Raw genomic sequence first — 16,762 nt, forward strand, 5'->3', positions numbered from 1 at the left:
TGGGTGTGTGAGAGGCAGCAGGAAAGGGAGGTCAAACGTCCTGCGGGTTGAGTTTGAAAGCGTGTGGTCGTCTCCAGCTCGGGTTCTCAGGTAGATCGCTGTGTCCGAGGGTCAGATTTGGGTCAGAACATTATCAGCAGCCCACCAGTGCTGTGGTGTGTGGGGGGTGTTTGTCCGGGTCGGGCTAGCAGGCACTTAGCCGGAGATAACGTTAGCATTAGCTAGCACTGCAGCTCGGTGATAAAGTCAGGAACGGATTGAAACTACGACTCCTGCTCACTGACATAACGTGTTTCAGACTTGTTCGCGGGCAATGCATGCTTCAGCCGGGGTGTGAGCCTGTGAACTAACTGTAGGTGCTACGAGCGTCATCTAGCTGCTGTCTTGTTTTGCCTTTCAAGATTGTGTCACGGTCAACGCCGTCATGTTCCACTCCGTGCCCCGTCGGCCGATCTGCGAGATCGGCGTGAGCGCCATGAGGCTCCGGAGCAGCAGCAGCTCGTTCCGGCGGAGCGTCGCTGAGGGCGGAAGGCAGCTGGAGAAGGTGCCGTGGCTGGGCAGGAACGTGGGCCTGCTGCTGTCCTGGCTCCAGAGGGCAGGTGCGGACGAGGCCGCCGCCGCCACCAGATCAGGCCAGAAGAGGAAGGGCCTCCTCTCCATATTCGCGGACCACTGCAGCTTCGTGACCGGGCAGAGGCTCCGACGTGCCTGTCAAATCGGCGAGCTGTACTCCAACCTGTACTCCGAGCGCACCAGGTGGAGCCTGGTGGGGTCGATATGGCGGAGACTTCAGAACAAGAATGCACCCACTGGGAGACTCTTCGCCGCCCTGGCCGGTGTCTTCATGTGGGACAGCGAGAAGATTCAGGAAGAGGAAATTCGCAGGTTGGTAATGTTTCTCCAGATGTTTGATTTGATTGCTCCGACATACAGCTGGGTGACACATGCAGGGATCCTTAAATAGTTTAGGTATGATAATGCTGGGATTTACATGCTTTACATACATTCGGAAGAAGGTTGCTGAAGCTATCTAGACACTTTCCCGAAGTTGGAATTGGTAACTCATCTGTGTGTGCAGTCCTCGTTTGTCATATTAATTTGACTTGTGCAGTTGTGCATTTAAAACTGTGCAGTATTCTAAACCTTCTCCTGATATATGCGTCCCTTCTGAAGGTGTGGGCTGGAGATACTGGAGCTGGAGGATGCAAAACACTATAATGCATCTTTGGGCGCTGTGACTGGACAGCAGGAATCATGCTGGGAAGTTGTGATTGAGAAGAAAGACTTTAGAGTGTGGAAGCGGCCCATTCCTAACAGTCACCTCTTTGAATACAGAGGTCAGCCAACACACATTCCCCACACATGCGTCACACATTCAGTTTTAGCTTTTTTGCGTTCTTAAGGTTTTCCTGACAGAGAGTCAGCTTCCCTTGTGTTTCATTTGCAGTGTTCGGCTCCTACAACGATGTCACACCGAGACAGTTCTTCAATGTACAGGTACAGATTGACCAGATCGCAATTTACTCTTAAACTTAGGAAACGTATAAAATATTTGTAATAATTGTATAAAATTGTAGTTATGCAAGTATATGTAACTGCTAATGAATGGTTGAATGTTTCATATTTATAGCAGTGGGACTTTCATACATGATTATTTTATTACTATCGATTGATTTTATTGTACAAATAGGGCGGCTTGTTTTCGAATTCCATTACCTAGCTGCTCTTGCACAACCTGCATGTTTGCATGGTACACATGCTGTACAAAACCAACTGCAACACAGTATGCGCTATATTAAGCACCTTGCCCTTGACTTATGCTTTCCCCTTTGCCCCAGTTGGATACAGAGTACAGGAAGAAGTGGGATTCTCTGGTTATCAAGCTTGAAGTGGTGGACAGAGACCTCAGCACAGGCTCTGAAATTGTGCACTGGGCAACACAGTTTCCTGTGAGTTTGCATTGGTTGATATCATGCATAAAGGGATTAGTGTGTTTGTTTTACCAAAATATGTGTATACACAACACTCAACACTCAAGTTCAGTGTGAAGAACATTTGGTCAAGAGTAAATTGTGTTTCAGATAGTCACTTGTTAATCGTTTTTAATCTCCCCTCACAGTATCCCATGTACTCAAGGGACTATGTCTACGTACGCCGCTATGACGTTGATGTTGACAACAACCTGATGATCTTAGTGTCCAGGTGGGACTTTATAAATAACTGACTTTTGTAGTGATTGATACATTATTAAATGAACAATTTCGATTTTTTTGTTGTTGATTTAAATTGTATATTATTCTGTTGTACAGAGCCGTGCAGCATCCCAGAGTCCCAGAGACTCAGGACTTTGTGCGAGTCCATTCATACCAGTCGAAGATGGTCATCCGTCCTCACAAGTCATTTGATGAGGTTTGTAATGAATGTGTCGACATAATAATTAGTTTAGGTTGCAGCTAGTTTTGTCGTCACTGAGTCTGACTTTGTTTTTTCTTCTCAGAATGGCTTTGATTACCTGTTGACCTACAGTGACGACCCTCAGACCGTCTTCCCCCGTTACTGTGTGAGCTGGATGGTGTCAAGTGGTGAGCTCCTCTCATTAGTTGCATTTTACCTGTAAAAATCTTTTTACACTTAGAATATACTTCTTTCCTCACACACATTTCATGTTTGCCTACAGCGTGTGTGTGTGTGTGTGTGTGTGTATTCTCTCTGATAATGAGGTCTTATCTTTGCCCCTGACAGGTATGCCAGATTTCCTACAGAAGCTGCACACTGCTGCCTTGAAGGCCAGAAACTTGGAGGTTGGGATCCAGGACTACGTAGGGATCATTAAATCCAGCGACACCAACCGCCAGCCGAGCCAGGAGCGCCACGGTGGAGAAAACACACGCCCTGGTCAGATCTATGCCTGAGATGGATAGTTTGTAGATCAAGGGGGTGTGTGGGCGGTGAAGCCAAATCAAACCCTCCAACAACAACTACTTTGGTACATAGTGTAAACTGTGAAACTCAAATGGAAGTCGCAACCAACAGTGAAAGAAGTACACTGGAAGTCCATCCATAGACATGGTTATATTGGTTGTAGATGAGTTGTCACAGTCCTTTGGAGCAAATGTTGCCATGAAAATTGTCAACCAGACTGCTGCCCTTGGACAACCAATGCCACGGGACATTTTTGCCTCCTTTTAATAATGATGTGTATCCTGCTACCATTGGTAAGGTCGAGCCAAAATTGCCAATTGTAGAGATGCTGTCTGCAAAAGCACTGTTTCTCTCAATTTAATGTTCTTGTTCTTGTCTTCCATTGTTTAACAAGGCTTTACTTGAGGTTGTTCATACCGGCGGCGGCCACATCTCTTTATCAGCCTCTGTGGTGGGATTTCAGCTAGATATCAAGGAAATGGTTGCACAGTAGTGGACATACAGTAGAATGGTTACTACAACCAGCTTCTGGTTGACATTTTCACAACAACATAAAACCATGGCCAAGATGAAGTCCTGCACTGAGGCCTGGACAGGAGATCCTTTCTAACATGTTTCTGCTTTTCATGGATTTAAAGCAAGTGCTTTCCTGTTTGCTTGCAGCATGAGCGTTTCGATTTTTCACACGACTGGAAAAAACTCTTTATCCAAATGAAGGTGTTATTGGAACGCATGTCTACGAAGTGGAAAATGTCCACTGTAGTACTCCTTTGGGATTTGCATTGTTTTGGTGTCGGCACAGTTGCGGTTTCACTCTGTCCACCTCGTCGTGTCAGCGCAACTGTTTAGAAACTGCCAGTGTTGACAAAACAGCCTTCTGAAGGTAAACCAGTCCTTTAGCATGGGGGGCATAGTGTCTTATTACAACCAAATAAATCCTCTGATGCAATGGTACTAATGCACTTCCAACAAGGCAAACCTTCACAGACACACTCTAATAAACCAGCTCCTCGTTAAAGAAACATTGAACACTTGTGCCACATAATGATTCGCCTGCATTTCACACCATTTATCAACTCAGAAAAAAGTGTTATTTCAGTGTTGACATCAATGGTCACATAAATATGTTTGTGTTTTCTCTGTGTTACAATAGGTCTTGGAAATTCATAAAACTGTAACCCTTCCACTGGAACTCCCTGTCCTTATTTTCTGTTCTGAAACTTTTTCCTCCTGCACTGTGTTTGTATGGTTTTTACTCGTTGGTCCATCTCAAACTCTGTTTAATTCTTCCTTGATTTAGTCCATTATAACTCACCATCGACTGTTTGCAGGGTGTGTTTTTTTGAATGCACAAAAAGCACCACATGCTGTGGATAAAAAAAAAAGGCCTAATACAGTACAGCGTTTACAGCATGACAATCGGGTGCAATTATCTTGAAATACATCTGTGTAATACATCTTGCACGTGTCAGCAGCATGTAGGGTTCCACTTTGAGTCCCACATAAAGAATTAATATATCTCCACTGTCAAAACAATGTTCAAATCTGTTCTGTAGTGAAGTATTTTACCGCTGTTTGATTTTTATTAATTTGCAGTTAAATGTGTGCTTGATGTGCTCGAACATGTGAGGGAGGAAATGAAATGTTTTGGGATATTTAAATTGTGTGTTGTCAAAAAGCTAACTCACTAATGAGATCTCATTGACTCAACATTTATCTATGTTCAGCTTGAGAATGTAGAATTTTGATGATCTGTCAAACGTCGACACCTGCGTGCCACCTTCATCAGTCTAATGTTTTTGTGTGTTTCTTCCTTTCTTTGCTGTTTTTTATTTTCTTACTCTGTTTGTGGATTAATTTAGAAACCGTTTGGATAATTCTTTTGTGCTGGAGCACTTGTAACCCTGTGATTTCAAAAGATTTACTGAAATGGAAGTGCTACTAATCAGATCAAATAAACTGACCTTCATGTGTGTCCTACTGTCTGCAGAGCTCTCTTGGTTGTCAACGTGTCAGGGTAGAGAAAAAAGGTGACTAACCTTGTGTTTGTGCAAAGCAGCCGATGTTGAGCAGCCTAATTGGATAATCTGTAAACCTTAGATTCCCTGTCTGGGCCTGAGGTCAGTGACTGGCTGAATGGTTTTACTGGAAGCTCTGTCTGCTCAACTGATCAGCTCGATCTTAGAAGATGAAATAATGACATAAAACTGCAGCTGCATCACTACATACTTATTCTATACGGTATGGGTTGTCCTCTGACGGTCTCTCCATACAGCAAAAATACAAAATTATTTTAATATTCATGTTTAAATGCATGAAGGGCAATGTGCATGACGTTGGTTGTCAGTCAAAGTTACTGTTATGTTTAAGAATAAAACACTACCTACAAACCTATGAAATAATTAACATGGAATATATTAACATGAAGTCATCATAGTTACTGCCAAGATAGTTTATTTTCAACACACTAAAAGACCTGCTTAGAATATATATGTATGTTTTCTGGATATAGGACAAAATCCTTAGAATAAACCTATTATGATCACATTTTTTTGTAAACATACAAGTATATCATATTATGTCCGCTCTGTCCTTCTATAGCTTGACAATTTTTCACTTAGTTACAGTATTTTTTTTATTGTAGATGAAATTCACAGGTTTTGTTTTGTCAGTGGGAAGGTTCCTCTAAATGTAGTTTATGTGTTCTATTTTTATGTCCAGGTTAAGTTTGTGCTCAGTCTAAGGTTATTAAAGGTTGAATTCCATTTCGCTGCTTCAGTTTCAAGGTCCTGAAGACTCACTGTCACACTGTCACAGTTTATTGAGACACCAGAATAGAACACATTCATGTAATTAGACACGACTGTCCTTTTCAAAAATATAATAACAATGGCAGCTGAAGTATAACAAACAACCTTATTCGTAGTCAGAGTGCGGTTTGACAAAATGAAGGTGAAACCAACAACTACACTATCCATCTTTTTAACTCTGGTGTTGGTCAGACTGTATTTCCCAAACAAGGTAGGTCGTCTTTTTCAGGAAATATGATGAATGCATGTATGAATATATATATTTTCCAGGGGGAAGCTTATTGACTCATACAACACAACAAAACAATCTCTTGATGCACTTGATGACAGCAATGGTCTTCATCATTCAAACCAAAAACTGCCGCGGCAACATCTTATATATTGTTGTATAAAGTTAAGTACAAAGTTGGGTCATAAAGAAACAAGTCTGGTTTAATCATCTCAAATTTATTGGTTGAATGCACTTGTTGGGATTTGAAGTTTTGAAACACCACACACTGAATTCAAAATAAGTATCCAAGCACTTTATGGAAACAGGAGCAATATCATTTTATCATCTTTTCAAGAACTCGCTGTCTGACCCCGGTCGGCTTGTCTGTCTCAGGAATTGCGCAATGTCTCACAGTTTGATTTATAGATGTGTGGTGTGTCCCGTGGTCTGAACTGAGAGCTCGTTGCTTTAATATATGACCTCCACCAGCTGGAATTATCAGCCTTAGTTAAAAGCCACTGGGCACTTAATGTAATTGATCGTTTCCACAAATCGACCATTTTGGAACCAACCTGCTTGTAGGAATTGACAGGTTTATCTGTGTGAACGCTTTAAACCCAGCGACACACACACGCACACAACACACACACTCTTGAAAAAAAAGAAATTGGCGCCAGTAAAACACGCAGGATGTTGCGATAATATTTATTGGTCCTACTCCTACATCTTATGACATCATGAGATGATAAAAGAATAAAGCATAAAGAATACAGAATAAAGAACAAAGAAAAAAGAAAAAAGAAGAAAGAAGAAAGAAGAAAGAAGAAGAACATCAAATACACATAAAATATCTCATGGTTATTGGTCCATGGTTGGTGCCTATGTTCTCTTCAGTCTTTATTTTGCACTATAACATTATCGTAGTGATGGTTTATTTCTTTAATATAGAAAAATATAGAAAAAAATGCACAATTACATCAGTGACTTAAAAATAGAAATCTGAATTTTATTAATAGCTTGTAAGTTGACGACAGACGGCAGCTTGTGCTCCGAAGCCTCCAAGGTGCTTGGTACAACCATGGACAGAAGACACACTGCATGGTTAGATCAAGCACAATGGAGTCCTGGGCGAAGACGAAAAACCCAACACAGGATCCAGCTTAGTGTGAGGTATCCGAGAGACTGGAAGGCTACGTTGAAGATGTAAAGTTAGAGGAAAATAAACAGTAAAACACCCAAAAATTGTTTATACTTGCTCGTCATCCTTGGTAAATGTGGTTCAGTGTCAAAACATCTGAAAGAAATAAAACATGGAAGTATTTTCTGGGTTCTAACAGTTGAAAGAAGGTCCAGTGGTTCGCTGGCGTCTGCAGGACAAGAGACCAAAAAGTCTAAAGGTGTGAGGGCGGGGATCCGCACTCTAAGACTGATTGTCAAAAAATAAAAAAAATGGCAACGCTGGTTTACACAGTGAATACCGAAGCAAATGAACAAAGTCGCAGTTAAGAACATCTGCAGAATAAAAAAAAAAAAGATTAGTCATAGGTCACACTCAATGCGGAAAAATGGGCTACACCCTTCCTGCGCACAAACTGCGTCAAACCCCTCCCTCCGGGTCTCCGCGCCCAACCCTACTAGACACGAAGAAAAAAATAAAATAATGAAATCCTTTGATACAAACGATTAATTTAAAAAAAAACATTTTCAAGGAAAGATCCCCAGAAGGCCCAGAACGGGTGGCTTAATCAAATCAGTTCTCCATCAGTCTGTTGGGTGTTCTTCAACGGATCGATGGAAACTAAGTTCGGGTTATTCATCAGCGATCTTGTTAAGCGTTGCAGCAGAGTCCAGTCACTGAAATTTTACTTGTAATTGACTAAAATAAAGAAGAGTCTTGGCGGCCAGTGACACAATGAACTCCAGGATGACAGTAACAGCTTTATCGCCGTTGTCCATCTGAGGACATTCACCGTCTCCTTGGACTAAAGCCGTGGCTACTCCTGACATTTTATCCCTAACTGCGTTAACGGTCACTGGGCGCAATGCTAAAGAGTCAGGTCAAGCTTAGAGAGCGGTTTCTCCAAAGGCTTTGACAATCTCGTTACCTTCTCCTGCCTGTTTTGTTTCAGCTCCCAAGGGACGTCTTACTACAATGAGAAAGCATGGTGCCATAATCAACTTATACAGCTCAGGCAACTGAGCCACTTTGTGTGATGAAATTACAGCGTGATGCATATGTATGTGTCATGGAAGAAAAAAAATGCCGCCTTTGGTGGCGACCAAATGGCATGAAAATGGGAGCGTGTTGGGTGAGGATGGTGGACGGTGGCATGGGAAGAGATTTCTCTGTTTTTCACAACAATGGGGATGTTTTAAAGTGATGGCTGATGGGATGGTGAGATGGTTTTTAATGCGTGGATGATTGTGACACATAAGGATGATCTCTTACCTTGAGTCTGGTGGGTTTTTTCATTCGTCAAAAATGCACAATTCTCAGAATCAGATTCTAAATTTGACTGAAGAAAAGTTTAAATGTTTCCAATAAATGATCATTGGAAATAAATAATTTAAAACACAAAATTACACACCAAGAAATTAATAAAAATTTGAGATTTAAGTCATACCTTACTGTGCTTTACTGACAACCTCAAGCTGCTGTCTTTAGAAGGTCTTCCCTTGAAACCCACCTTTCAATCCGCTGGACCCAAAGTCGATGCTGCCGGCTGAGGAGAGTTGAAGGCGGTCGGATGCTGAGCAGTCTTTGGAGGGGTCCTCCAGCTTGCTCTACTTGAGACAGACTGTCCAGACTGCGTCCTCGGCACCCTTCAAGTCCCCGTCTCCTGCCCCTCCTTCCAGCTAGGAGGGGTTGGTGATGTTCTCTTGGGATAGGTGCAATGGCAAGGAGGACTTGGTCAGGCAAGGATTGGACGTGGGTTGGGGAGTTTGGGGGGGCCGCTGGGTTCCGCATTTCATAAATATTAATACAAAGTCCTCCCTCTCCAAATGGGTAGATTCTTTAATTTTGTTAGAGGGGGAAGTGCTTTATTCACTTAATGGCTTTTATTAGTGCCCAGTCTTCAACTCTTTCATTAGCTAAAGTGCTGCTATAATTTACAAGGTAAAAGGGGGTGGGGAAGAGGCGGTGTCTGAGGAGGGTTGATCCTGCTGCTGCTGCTGCTGGACAGCCATGCATTACCCTCCACCACTGCAGCTTTCCCCTAAAAAAAAAGCATCTCTTCTCTCAGTAAGAACTATCGTCTATAACATCAGATACACTCTCAAAAGCAGCCTCACTGAAGAATAAAGTGAGGTTCAACAACTGCTATTGAGCTACAACAGAAAGTTTTTATTCATACAGTCATTGGAAAAGAAACCCTGTTGCACATATAACATTAATAATATTAAAACAAATGTCTTGTTCGTTATCCACGTTGTTCAGAATCAGACCCTTTGTAACCACAAAATAACCGAGTGTATCGATGGTTGCTTTTGTATAAGTGGAAAAGGTTTTGTGGTCATGAAAGGCTGTTTTTCTCGACAACTACACATTTTAATGAATTTTGTGGATTAGGTTAATTGGGGATCAGGATTTGAGATAATTCTTTTCTTTGCCATTATATCTTTTTTAATAAATGATACATGCAAGATCGGTAAAGTTTTTATATACAAAATATTCTGTATTGCTCCAAGAAGATGCCTACCCTGACAAGTTTTATATATTTTGTGCATAATCTTTTAATTATAGGTGAGTTTATTTCACCTGACAAATCTGTTACCGCATCTTTGCAGTGTATCAAATATGCTGTACAACAATCACACACGTTTGGAAAAGCTCAGCTCAACAGTCTTTGCTCGGCTCATTGGTCTTTATTCTTCACATTTCCACTCGGACAATATCGTACTATTTACTCTGCTTTGCACTGGCGCCAACCCCTGCAGTCACTGGCTGCTATCAGTTGCTCAGACACAAAATGGCTGCTCCACTTCATACAGGTTGCAACATATTGACATAAGATAATGCTTGCCTCAAGCAGTGCTCCTGGGTCTGATGAAATGCTCTGGATTCTTACTCTGTGGAGTCTTGTTAGTTGTGAACAGCTGGCGGACGATGTCCCCAGACTGCGTCTGAGTGAATGAACTGATTAACCTGAGTGGCCGTCCTTACGAGAGAGAGGGGGTGGGCCAACAGCCTGAATAACTGCCTTCATCATCAATGTCACATAAATCACTTCTCTGGACAGGGCTTTCAAAAGAGACCTTTTTTCCTTTCCTGTCGGAGGCGGACTTGAGTGGTCGTGGTTACGCTGCTGCTTAGAACTGCTGTGATTCTGAGAGGGCTGTCGAACTGGGAGCAGATTCAATGATGCGTTTCTGTGGTGCTAAGCAGCAGTTTGCATGTTGCACATTAAATCACATCAATTTAAGTAAAGAAGTGTGCCTGGTTATACTTCTTATTCAATACATGCTAGCATTCATACGTGATTAATAAACCTAATTTAAGACGGGTTAATAAAAAGTCAGAGGCAACGTTCCTTTAAGTTTTTATTGTACAGATTTTAATGCAAGTCTTAAACCAATATTCAATATGAACTAATCATGGTGGAAAGTAATGTAGGTTATTTTAAAGGTGACAATCGCATTCATTTCATTGCTTTTAAATTACAGCAAAGAATCTGGGAACCACACAACGCAGTTGGTCTGATGGATCCGTTTGTCGATTTACCCAGCAACTGTACAGAACACTTTGTGATACGCCGGCCATGCAGGGAAACGGAGACTCCTTTTTTACTTCTTCACCAGCTGGATTACGTCTTCGTCATCCATAAGGTGGTCCTTGCCCACCTTTTGAGGGTTATGTTTCACCGAAGCTCCCCACACAAGAGCACTGAAAGAGGAAGATTTGAAAAAAAATTATAGTACGTGAAGGATGAATTCATTTTACACCATTTTGAAGAGAAGTAAAAAATGAGCAAGCTCGTCCGGCGAGCGTCCTATTTAATAAACAAAGCAAATAGAAAACAGAAATTTATTTATTCTTTCTCTGCTGCAGAAACACTGGATCTGCAGCTATAAAGGAACCTAGAGGGTACAATGTCATCCTTTAGTTACCTCGGCTCTCTAATCGCATATGTGACCTGTTCATTCCCTGGAGGACGGCTAATGCTTAGTAGCACTAACGTATTGACTGATTGACGATCTTGGCTCCCCCCCATTTGAAGATGGTGGAGCCACACATCATCTGAGATCCTAATCCAAACTCTCCAATTAAAGCTTATATGGCGTATCTCACCACTAACAAGGCAATGGCTGTGATTAAAATCTGTATTGTTTCAATAACCACGAGTCATTTTGTTGTACGGTGGTCTAATAATGACTGTTCTTAAGAAAACCTTCAAGAAAAAAGCAAATGACTGATGTGAAATGCAGAACAAAGCACACAACTCACCAATATGTTCTAAAAACTGCTCTTAAATTAATCTTAGTCTTGCTTTGAATTAATTCAACCACGTCTATTCTTTTATTTTAATGTGACATTGCTTTAACTCTTTTCAAAAAATATTATAAATTATAATATAAAACCATCTTTATAAATTCTTTAACCATCTTAATCATGTTAACCTTGAGCTGCATTTTATAATAAAACTATAAAAATGAAAATTATGGAATAAAAAGATTAACAGTTACCACTCTGGGAGCTGCATTTAAGAGAAATGGAGAAATTATCAAATCTAAGCTGGTGCTCAGAGACGGAGAATGATACTCACTATTTCAACTCTTTCATGAGGCTTTTGTGAATCTTCAAGCAGAAATCCTCGACTGTAGTTCGGCCATCAGGGAGGACAACAGGAGACGTGTAGTCAGGAAGCTGGCCTTTGGGTTTGGTGTAGCTGCGAATTAAAAAAATCATCTGTCAAATCTTAGCAAATGTATTTTACAGCACTTGTATGTAACTCGTCAAATTTTCGAATGAATCTGGACAAATTAAAATATCAACATTCTTCTGCTACGTTTTTTCCCCCCTCCATTCACACCCCCTGTGAAAACTGGATTAAAATCTCTTACATGCGCACGAGTCTTAGGTAATCCCACATCCTCTCCAGCAGGTCATCGAAGTTCCAATGGTGGTGGGCCGAGATGGGGACAGTGTGGGGCACCTTGTAGATGACGTCCAGCTCCTCAATGGAGATTTGATCGATTTTGTTGAGCACATAAATGCACGGGACGTAGACCCTGTCGTGACAAGAGACTGTAAGTGGCTGCTGACCATTAAATTACTGCACAATCCGCAACTATCAGTGTTCAGCAGTGGGAAAGGAATTCCCACCTCTGGGTTTTACATACACTCACATCATCCATATACAAAAAAAATGTAAATGCAATTGTTGTATTCTTACATTTAAGGTTTCTAGGATAGTGATGATAATGATTAACTAAAGATATCTCAGACGTGGAGACACAACACTGCAGGGGACATATAACACATTTACTAATGTATCTGCATTTGTGTAGTGGGAACAGATGAGATTTTTAAGGCTCCAGCAGGCCACACCCACTGGAGATGACTAAGGCGGGCCCATTCTGGCACTTCAGCAGCTTACCGATTTCCCTCCACTACATCAATGAGGTCATCGGCTGTGGAGTCGCTGCGCAGAGTGATGTCGGCGTTGTGGATCTTGTACTCGGACAGGATAGACTTCACTGTTTCAGAATCCAGCTCAGTTTGTACACACTAAGGAGGAAGAGGGAGGGAGGGGCAGAGAGGGAGGGTATGATGCTGTTAACACGAGCGGTAGAGGACACATGTTCAATATGTTGAATAAAACCAAGCTGATATAGAAGTATATATATTAACCCATCAAAGAGGCAGAATATGTACACAGATTATATATATATATATATATATATATCACATATAATGTAATGAATTGACTGCGCAAATCAGGTGGAGGCGGTGTTTGCTAAGAACACCTTTTTGGGGGGAATGCATATTCATGAATTCTCTTGGGCTACACATACACACAAACAAATACATATATAAAATCTAAAATTGGTTTAGGCATCGGATCCAATACTCCATTGCGGGATGGGCTCTAATATTAGGTACAGACAGTATCGAATATTTTCACATTGTACATCGAACATCACGCTTCTAGTACTCTCGTGAAAATCTATACCTAAAAACATGTTAAGTCAATGATAACTGTTTATCGGTTGCAAACCAAATGTTGGCACGTTACAGAAATTAAGTGTAATCTCATGCATGTCCACCGGGCGACAGCATCGGAGGGTTATCAGGGTTTGGTACCAGAGTGAAATCACATTTACCTAATTTATTTCTGCAGATCGGTACAAACTTTAAACAACTTATTTGTTCCCAATGGATTCCATACATTTATTTTTAATTAATTGGTTGCCAGAAAAAATCCCTGACTGCAGACACCTGCAGGCTGAAATAGTGGCAGCATCCCCCCACGCTCTGGTAGTCTCACTTTTCAGTTGGTTAAAGGACGAGTAAACACTCAGCATTTTATAACAACGCCACAAATCTCATCACTGAAATCTAGAGGGAACTCAGACCTGCAGAACTTTATTAATTTCAGTGAGATTTAAAGACGTGAAACTTTAAATTGCTGTTGTGCTTTGTGAGAATTACTGTGGCTGTGAAGTTGATGCCTCCTTTGTCCTTCCTCTTGAAACCGATGTTGGGTGGTTGCTTGTTCAGTCGGATGCCAAAGCCCTCCAGCTCATGTTCTATGAGTCTCTTATGGAGAAGAGGCTTCAACACATCGAGCACGATGAGGATCAGGTTGCAGGTTCGAGCCACTGAAAAAGAAAGGAATGACATGTAAAGACAGCACTCACCTCCACTATCATCAAAACATCAAATAAGGGAATTTAACTAGCAAGAAAAGTGTTTCATCACTCCGATAGAGGCCAGAGACTTAGAATAAATGATGTGGTATATTACATTTGTTCGACAGGCCCATGGACGCACTTACTAGTACACTTGGTCACCCGTTTGTATCAGGCGAATAAAAACCTTCATTGGTCTCAAATCTTTACCTGCGATGACCTGTCGGCCTCTGCCCTTGCCATCCTTGGCTCCCTCAATGATTCCTGGGAGATCGAGGAGCTGAAAAGGAGGAAAGCAGGAACATAAAATAAGCAACTTAAAACATCCTATACAAAAAAGATTACAGGTATTAAACAAATAAATTCTTGTACCTGAATTTTGGCGCCTTTGTAGCGAATGACTCCAGGTACTGTGGTGAGAGTGGTGAACTCATAGGCGGCAACCTCAGAGTACACGCCTGCAAGGTTACTAAGCAGTGTAGACTTTCCTACGGAAGGAAATCCAACGAAGCCAACACGAGCATCCCCGGTTTTTGCTACATCGAAGCCTAAAACACAAAAAAATAATCATCATACTATAATCAAATACCCGCTACGATAATTTACATAGCAGAATAGGCTTTAACTTGGTCAACCAGCTCAAAAGATTGTTATCACTTAGATGAACATCTGATCATATACACAATTACAGCTAATACTTAATGGATCACTTACTTGTCTTTCCACTGCAAGTACACTGAACATTTAAAAATGGTCTTACCTTCTCCTGTTCCACCACCGCTGCCTCCTTTTGGGGTGATGAGTTCCCTCCTCAGTTTGGCGAGACGTGCTTTGAGCAGACCCAAGTGGTGAGCTGTGGCCTTGTTCCTCTGCGTCCTGGCCATCTACAATCAACAACATGAGGTTTCAAACCTGTTCTTTGCACGACAGTTTTGTAATAACCAGTGAGCAGCACAGAAACTATACTTTTTACTGCATAATAAAGCTAATGGCGACCAATACGGTAACTTTGGCTGAGAGTAATGATTATTTTAAATTTGTCAATTATGTTGACAATTAATCAATGAATGGGTTGCTCTGAAATGTCTCAGAGACATGACTGCTCCTTAAACTGCATCTGACATTAACAGAGCAGATGAGTGTTATATAACAAAGAAAGCTGGTCCAAGGATCTGTTGGTTTTCATAACAGCTAATTGTAAATGGACTAAAGTACTACCTTTTATGACTGACTCATACAGTTTCCTGTTCTATTTCTGCTCAAATGATCAAGCTACTCAAAGGAAGAATACTCCTCTACATCTTTAATATTTCTATTTTAATTAATACTTTTATTCTTACATTTTCTCCTTGTGCTGCTACTTTCTGGTGCGGTTGTCATTTTTGTTAATTACCTCTAAAGGAGAATCGTATCTTACCATAGACAACGTATTTCTATTTTGAAAATATTTTTGTTCAGAGACACTTAAAAACCTTATACATTACATTACTATAAACTGACCCAGGTTCAGGTCATTTAAATCTGCTACACTAATCTCTATCTGTGCAATTAAATGGCTAAATGCTTTCACACTATATATATATATATAAAATTACATATTCTGCTCACACTATAATCTTTTAACAGCGTATTTGTTATTTAAATTCTATTCATTTCTGTATTCCATTGCATGTTCACTCGTTTATTACTTTGACTGAGTTCTATCCACTGCTGCTGCAACACATAAAAGGGACTAACAGTCTGATCTCATTCTAATGTCCCTATATGGAAACCACCCTTGAAAGGAAACATCCAGAAACTGATATAAAACGCAGGCTACTGATTAATATTCATATTCCACTGACTTTTATCATGGGTAACACGATTTATAAGCCACAAGTTACATATTAATGTGCAGTTAGTTACTAACAGTGGTTTAGCTGTGAGCCGGTTAAACCTGATCTAAGCCAGCAACTCGAGGGTTAGCACAAACATTCAATCAGTTTTATTCTTTATACAATGCAGCTACAAGTTAAATGAGCTCATTCAGATACACGCTGTGACGTGTTAGTGAATTGAATACAGAGATATGTGTGTGAGGCCCAGCTGTGGGAGCATCGTATGCTAGCAGCTAGCGGCTAGCTAAAACGTGACTGATTCACCGGGCCTCCGCTTCTTCTTCTTCTCTCTCTGCTTTTATAACTCACCTCGCTCTCAATCTCCGCTATTTTCTCGAGGATAGTCATGGTGGCGGTGATTCGTGTCGACGACCAACGCTGCCGAGGGAATCTGGGGAGGTTTCTTTACATGAAGAGTTAGCAAAAGCTAGGTTGCGTCTGCCGAGCACACGTTGACCCGCCGAGCGCCGGTTCGCGAGAAACCTCGCGATAACACGGCTTGCATACGTCACGCTGCGCCCAGTGCGTGGACTCACAGGAGGAAAGATGACAGTAAGACAAGAAATAAGGTAAAAGATCTGCCTGATTTTTTTGAATGGATTTTACTCAACTGTGCTATGAGCTATATCTGTAAATAAAATTAAACATTAACAATGGTTTTGTTGTGTGTGCATTCTGCAAGATAATATTTCAGATGTTTGTTCATGATGTGTGATAGCTCAAATAAATTCAGCAAAAATAATCAGCTGATTTTAAGTCTATTTAAATAATGAAATAACATTTATAAGATCTCATCAGAGAGACGACTGCCACCTGCTGTTCATATTTCTTAACAGCAACAATTCCACCTAACACAAAACAGAGCCATAATAATACAAGCTTACATTTAATATAATAAGAGGACATGAACCTTTATGAAACAGAATCATGAATAATCACACGTTTAATAAACTCCGTAATAAATATTGCAAGGTGTTCAATAAAATAGACAAGTGTCCAAGCTACTCTACCGAATTGCATATGAGATAAAAAAAATTGCTGCACCTCTTTAACATCTCTAAAATTACATTATGCTACACCAGGTCAAA

The 16,762-nt window shown here is 41.0% G+C and overlaps 2 protein-coding genes across 2 annotated transcripts; one reads left to right on the plus strand and one right to left on the minus strand.

The window, feature by feature from the left end:
- Positions 1 to 4,897, plus strand: stard7 (StAR-related lipid transfer (START) domain containing 7). Its single transcript, XM_053447576.1, has 9 exons — positions 1 to 90; positions 402 to 885; positions 1,174 to 1,337; positions 1,448 to 1,497; positions 1,839 to 1,949; positions 2,120 to 2,202; positions 2,310 to 2,409; positions 2,498 to 2,582; positions 2,743 to 4,897. Exons 2-9 carry the CDS (start codon positions 425 to 427, stop codon positions 2,910 to 2,912), a joined length of 1,224 nt encoding a protein of 407 aa, XP_053303551.1. The 5' UTR covers positions 1 to 90; positions 402 to 424; the 3' UTR covers positions 2,913 to 4,897.
- A 5,575-nt stretch (positions 4,898 to 10,472) lies between these two features.
- Positions 10,473 to 16,156, minus strand: drg1 (developmentally regulated GTP binding protein 1). The gene is made up of 9 exons (XM_053410961.1): positions 15,984 to 16,156; positions 14,558 to 14,681; positions 14,170 to 14,345; positions 14,008 to 14,077; positions 13,598 to 13,767; positions 12,543 to 12,673; positions 12,007 to 12,174; positions 11,709 to 11,831; positions 10,473 to 10,828 (listed from the first exon to the last, which is right to left on the minus strand). The coding sequence occupies exons 1-9, from the start codon at positions 16,020 to 16,022 to the stop codon at positions 10,729 to 10,731; spliced, it is 1,101 nt and encodes a 366-aa protein (XP_053266936.1). The 5' UTR covers positions 16,023 to 16,156; the 3' UTR covers positions 10,473 to 10,728.
- Between the last annotated feature and the right edge of the window lie 606 nt (positions 16,157 to 16,762).

Source organism: Pleuronectes platessa, chromosome 19 (genome assembly GCF_947347685.1).
Source record: "Pleuronectes platessa chromosome 19, fPlePla1.1, whole genome shotgun sequence".
Classification (NCBI taxonomy): domain Eukaryota; kingdom Metazoa; phylum Chordata; class Actinopteri; order Pleuronectiformes; family Pleuronectidae; genus Pleuronectes; species Pleuronectes platessa.